This window comes from Triticum dicoccoides, chromosome 2B (genome assembly GCF_002162155.2).
Source record: "Triticum dicoccoides isolate Atlit2015 ecotype Zavitan chromosome 2B, WEW_v2.0, whole genome shotgun sequence".
Taxonomy (NCBI): domain Eukaryota; kingdom Viridiplantae; phylum Streptophyta; class Magnoliopsida; order Poales; family Poaceae; genus Triticum; species Triticum dicoccoides.
Genome location: NC_041383.1, coordinates 799,956,203 through 799,961,968, shown reverse-complemented (window position 1 = coordinate 799,961,968; position 5,766 = coordinate 799,956,203). Strand labels below are relative to the sequence as shown.

Genomic DNA, 5,766 nt, shown 5'->3' with positions numbered 1-5,766 from the left:
CCTATTGCTCTATCTAAACAGACAGAATCCGGACAAAATGAAGCTGAAGTTGGTCTGATAAGTGGAGGAGAAAAAGGTCCGTTAATTAAACCTCCAACCGCCGCAACGGAGACGCACGTATGCTGTATCCATCGGCACATGCAGCGACGCTGACCTCGTGGGGCAGTGGCTATGCCGGCCCCACCTGTCAGCCGGAGCACGTCAGCGTCTACGTAGCCCTGTCAGAGCCAGAGCCCCCTCACTGTACTGGCAGAAGCAGCGAGGAAGGAAGCCAGCCCCACTCCCCCGCATCATCTCATTTGTTTAGTTTAACTCCAATGAGCAGCTAATGATTCATTCCACCCCACCACAAGCCAGATGAGATGAGAAGAAGATTAGCACACTAGGTGACAGTTGAGATCCCCCTTCCAATCTCCTGGCGCTGCTCGCCAGCTTCTTCCACTGATCCATCTCTTCTTCTTCTTCTTCTTCTTCGGCATCTCGTTGCTGTCAGCTATCCGGCGCCGCTGGTTCGATTCAAACCGCCGCCGTCAGTCATCTCCTCGCCGAGCTCGCCCGCCAGGGAAACCCACTCCAGGAGGGCCTCCCTGCCCTGCTCTTCTCCGGGCATTGCGTATCGTGCCTCGGCGTCTGGCCTTCTTCTCAAACCCCCCCGGCGGCGCCAGCTCCGTCGGCGCACCGCCTGCCTACATACAGCCGGCCAAATCCATTCCACCTCCGCGGGAGAAAGAGCCCAGTTCTCTTCCACCTCCTCCGCCTTGGAGATCCCTACCCCGTTCCCGGTACAATGGTGGCGCTGTGCGCCGCCTAGCCGTCTCGCCCGCCGCCGGCCGGCAAACGGAAAGGGCGCTTCTTCAGCCCCAGCTCCCTTCTTGATTCTTCTGCCGCTGCAATGCGCCCGTCTGCTCGTCTCCCTTGAGTGCTGCTGCTGCTCTGGTTTCTCTCGTGAGGGGCGGAATAAAGAGGGGGCAAGATGGCCGGGGGCGGCGAGGGCTCCGGCGCGGCGGGCGGGACGGGGGAGATGCGGTCGCTGGCGCTGACGCCCACCTGGTCCGTCGCCACCGTGCTCACGCTCCTCGTCGCCGCCTCGCTCATCGTCGAGCGCTCCATCCACCGCCTCAGCAATGTCAGTCTCTCTCTCTCTCTCTCTCTGCAATTTTTTCCTGTCCTTTTTCACCAAACACCCAACAGTTGGTCTCAAGTATTCTTTTCTGAATAACAACAGCTCAAACGGCTCATTTTTTCCTCTGTTACGGAGTCTTGTCCTCTACTTTCTTCTAGAAAAGGGAACGAAATCCCTATCAGGAGTATTACTTTTCCTGGTACTGTACTGTGCGTGTGCACACCGAATTCCAAACATAAGCGAGCAGAAAGTTGACCTCTGCATGATTCCACTGTTCATAAGCTTTTCTAGTACAACCTTGGATGCTGAGATTGAATAGAAATTTTATATTTGTTCCATTATCACTGAATTCCCAGCACTGTATACTATACTGAACTCCAAAACATAAATCGCTCGATTTTAAGTTTTCTCACCATCACTGGATGGACTAATTCATGGCGTTCTTGTGCTTGTTCAGTGGCTGAAGAAGACTCACCGGAACCCGCTCCACAAGGCAATGGAGAAGATGAAAGAAGGTACCCATCAATCAGTTGTTTGTCTGTCCCCTGTTCTGATTTATCTTCTTTGGCTGCTGTGTAACAGGGCTAATAATGCTTTGCTCTGTTTTTCCTGTAGAAATGATGTTGCTCGGCTTCATATCCCTGCTTTTAGCGGCGACGTCGAGGATCATCTCCGGCATCTGCATTGACTCCAAGTACTACAACAGCAGGTTCTCCCCGTGCACCAAAGAGGAGGTGGAGGAGACATTCAGCGCCGAGCACGCCCTGTCTTCTCGCAAGCGCAGCCACATAATCGCTGCCATCCTGCACCGTTCTCTCAGGAGGAACCTCAAGGCGCAGTCCCATCAGGTGGAGAGCTGCCACGAGGTGCGTCTGCAAAGAAAGCTTCCTTGGAATGGCTAGACTTGTCTGGGAATCCTTTCGGTGATTGAGGGAAGCTCGTTTCGGTTGCAGGGCTTCGAGTCGTTCGTTTCGCATGAGGGTCTCGAGCAGCTCCACCGCTTCATTTTTGTCATGGCGGTAACCCATGTTACCTACAGTTGCTTGACGATGCTGCTAGCTATACTCAAGGTTTTGCCCCATTATCATGTGGATTAAGCGTTTTCACCTTGGTTTGTTATATTTACAAGATGGGCATGAATGTGGGTTTGATGCCTATTCTTTTGGATGTTGGCAGGTCCATACATGGAGAAAATGGGAAGATGAAGCATTTAGAGATAACCACGAATCTTTTTCCCGTAAGTGTACTTATCTTTACCCCCTTCATCTTTCAGAAGAAAGGACATGATACAATGTCGAAACACATCTGAATTCATGATGCAAAGAAGATCTGCGAGCTTCTCAAATTTAGAATGCATAACTTAAACAGAAGCAATTCGGAATGCACGACTTAACAGAAGCAATTGAGGACGATGAAATCAGTATAAGTTTCTTATATGGTCCCATCGAAATAGCAGATCCTGAGATGATATGTGTTACATGGTTTGGTTAGGAAGATTTTAAGCACGTCTTTTATGCTTGCTTTGGCAGTTCCTCTTGTCTGAGTTTTGCAACCATGTTAATTTCCTCTAAATATAATTTTGTGATCATATTTGTTTTCTTTTCCTAAACAAATGATTTGAAAACCTAGGCAGGAAAAATCTTCTGATGCATCAAACACACCGTTTTTTTACTTCTGTAACTGTAGCAAACAATATCCTGGTGTTATTGGTGCCACTGTATCTTAGCCATGTTGACATTAACCTCCATCTGACGGTTCCTCTTCTAATTTGCCTGCAACAGAGATTGCGTATGCATCAGCAACTAGAAGGCAACCACCAGCACTTACCAAATCCTCTTCATTCAGATTTTGGAGTCAAAATAATGCGGTCATGTGGGTGGTATGTTGAGGAAAATAGTTCTTGTTGCTCATCTTAGGCATAAATTTCTCCTTTCATGTATAGAGCTACTGTTATTTTACTGTTATAGCCACCACTTGAGATTTTTGTTGTGTCATTATACAGTTTTGCTTCCTTGCACAATTTGGTCAATCTGTTGTTCGAGCTGACTACCTTATCCTTCGCAAGGGTTTCATAATGGTAAGATAGTTATCCTGGGCCATCTTGGATAGAAATGATGTATCTATCGGGCAGATACTCTGTTGATTTGTTTTGTTGAAATTTATACCTTATGAGAAAGATATACTGAAGTTACACTGAACTTGATATTTATTAGTCACACGCTCGTGTTTGACTTGTTAATAATTTCAGAATCATAATCTTGCACCAACATACGACTTCCACACTTACATGATACGTTCAATGGAAGAGGAGTTTGAGAAGATTGTTGGAGTGAGGTTAGCAGCTTGTCTGCATGTTTGGCTGCTTATGATTATTAGCTGTGCTCTGTTTTATTTTATTCTTGCATCCGAGAAATCTTATCAGCTAACTTGATCCTTTGATGCAGCGGAGTACTGTGGGGCTTCGTTGTTGCTTTCATGCTATTTAATGTTGATGGTAAACTTTGAACTATGTACTTTTCTTCCTACATCTGTCGGCTGATATATTTCTGCTTCCTTGTTTTTTATCTAATGTCAGATACGGCAATTTGTTGCAGGATCTAACCTGTACTTTTGGATAGCCATCCTCCCTGTTGCTGTAAGTCAGTCACAGCCTGCTTCTTGTATATTTTCGGCAATGTATGTAGTTCCCCCTCAAATTTTGATGGTCTCAACTGGATTCAAATGCTCCATAGCTTGTTCTTCTAGTCGGTGCGAAACTGCAGCATATAATAGCGATTTTAACATCAGAGGGTGCAAAGCTGACCGCATTTGGGCCAAGGATAAAGCCACGCGATGATCTCTTTTGGTTCAAGAAACCAAAGTTTCTCCTGTGGTTGATTCATTTTGTTCTCTTCCAGGTAATTATTACCTGCAATGCTTGTTAATGTGCTGCTCAAATGATTCTCCCTCTGTCCCATAATATAAGAGCGTTTTTGACACTACACTAGTTAAAATTAAGCACAAACTTAAACTTATGCATGCCGTGGTTTAAAAATTTCTGCAGAATGCATTCGAGCTGGCCTCCTTCTTCTGGTTCTGGGTACCACTTCTTACTTGCCTACTGTTAACCATATTTATGGGAAATTCAGTTAGAAGTGGCATGCGGAGTTAACATAGCTGTATCCTTGTGCTGCAGTGGCAATTTGGTTATGAGTCATGCTTCATAAAAAACCACCTCCTGGTTTACTGCCGCCTTGTATTGGGGTAAGCAGTTTGTAGAAGCTACTCCTACTTAGTTTCTCTTTCTCCCATTAATTTTCTCGTGTTCGTCATTATGATAAGCCACAATCTATAATTTCAGGTTTGCCGGACAGTTTCTCTGCAGTTACAGTACGTTGCCTGTTTATGCGCTTGTCACGCAGGTAACAATTTATTCACATGCCACGCCACAAGAACATTTTAAACTAGTTGAATGAATCATCAAGATCCGATTAATTATGCATTTGGGGATGCATATGTTCCACGTTCCCATTTGCTGTTTCTCGGCAAAAAATACGGCTAATACACTGTTGCTGGTACGACAACAGATGGGATCAAAGTACAAGGCTGCCCTGATCCCCAACAGGATCAGAGAAACCATGCACGGGTGGGGCAAGGACACAAGGAAGAAGAGGAAGAAGCGGCGCGGCGACGATTCCACCATTCGTACGGAGACCAGCACCGTGTGCTCCCTCGACTACGAGGACGACGACGACGACGGCCATGGCCATTCCGATGATGCCACGACACCCAGGTTGCCGCCATACCTGAAGATCGAGCTACGGCCAATGCGGGGCGGCGGTGGCATTCCTACACCAGGCACGCCGAGCCACCAGCTTCCGACCGGCGGCAGCAACTGGACCACCGGCGGCAGCTCCCAGCACGCTCTGCTCCAGCGACAGGGCTCGGCCTCAGCCTCCGCGCCGTCGTCACCGCCACCGAGCAGCCATGGCCGCGGCGTCGTAAGGTCGGCGTCGATGCCGGGGATCGCTGCCGTGGCAACGATAGCCTCGACGATAGGCCTTAGCACCCCGCCGACTCGGCTCAGCGATGATGCCCATGCATAGGAGGACACTGGACTTATTTTGTGTTACTGTAGGATGATGATGGCTGATGACGACTGAGGGGAGATAATGATAGGATCATATCATAGATGAGAGAAAGATATACTACTTCATTTTGTGGTCATATAAGAAAAGATGGTGTATAGTGTTACATACATGGTCATATATACTAGTGCTTGTCATCAGAACTTAGAGACGACGGTTTGGTTTAAAGGAATTTCAAAGGAATTTATAGAGGAAAGTTAATCCCAGCGTCAGCATTGATCTTCACAATATCTGCCCATGATGAAATCCATTTAGTATTTACTTGGTTTCTTCTTTCTCCTGGAAGCTTCATGATGAAGGCCAAGGGTGGATGGTGGGCTACCAAGATTTTTGTGAAAGCTTTATGCAGCACCCTAATCTGCTTACCCCTGCTGCCCTGACATTTTATTTACAAAAGTATATTTCTTGAGCGATCGAACATCTTCTAAAAATTATTAATATTGTTCCTTTTCTTCAGAAGTTCAGCATTTCTCTCGAAACACCAAATATTTTCACCATTACGTGAATGTTTTTTAT

At 46.8% G+C, this 5,766-nt stretch overlaps 1 protein-coding gene across 1 annotated transcript; it reads left to right on the top strand.

Annotated features, from left to right (window-relative positions):
• Positions 1-282: 282 nt before the first annotated feature.
• Positions 283-5,451, top strand: LOC119366419 (MLO-like protein 14). Its single transcript, XM_037632154.1, has 15 exons — positions 283-1,126; positions 1,581-1,638; positions 1,739-1,989; positions 2,077-2,193; positions 2,300-2,360; positions 2,905-3,002; positions 3,126-3,200; positions 3,372-3,457; positions 3,568-3,617; positions 3,718-3,758; positions 3,856-4,020; positions 4,167-4,202; positions 4,299-4,366; positions 4,464-4,524; positions 4,690-5,451. Exons 1-15 carry the CDS (start codon positions 974-976, stop codon positions 5,206-5,208), a joined length of 1,839 nt encoding a protein of 612 aa, XP_037488051.1. The 5' UTR covers positions 283-973; the 3' UTR covers positions 5,209-5,451.
• The last annotated feature ends 315 nt before the right edge of the window (positions 5,452-5,766 follow it).

Bases quoted from the DNA above. Each gene is read 5' to 3' on its own strand.
- LOC119366419 (XM_037632154.1), top strand. From the start codon at position 974: ATGGCCGGGGGCGGCGAGGGCTCCGGCGCGGCGGGCGGGACGGGGGAG. The intron at 2,361-2,904 runs GTAAGTGTACTT...TGCCTGCAACAG, and splicing joins TAACCACGAATCTTTTTCCC to AGATTGCGTATGCATCAGCA. The intron at 3,618-3,717 runs GTAAACTTTGAA...AATTTGTTGCAG, and splicing joins CATGCTATTTAATGTTGATG to GATCTAACCTGTACTTTTGG.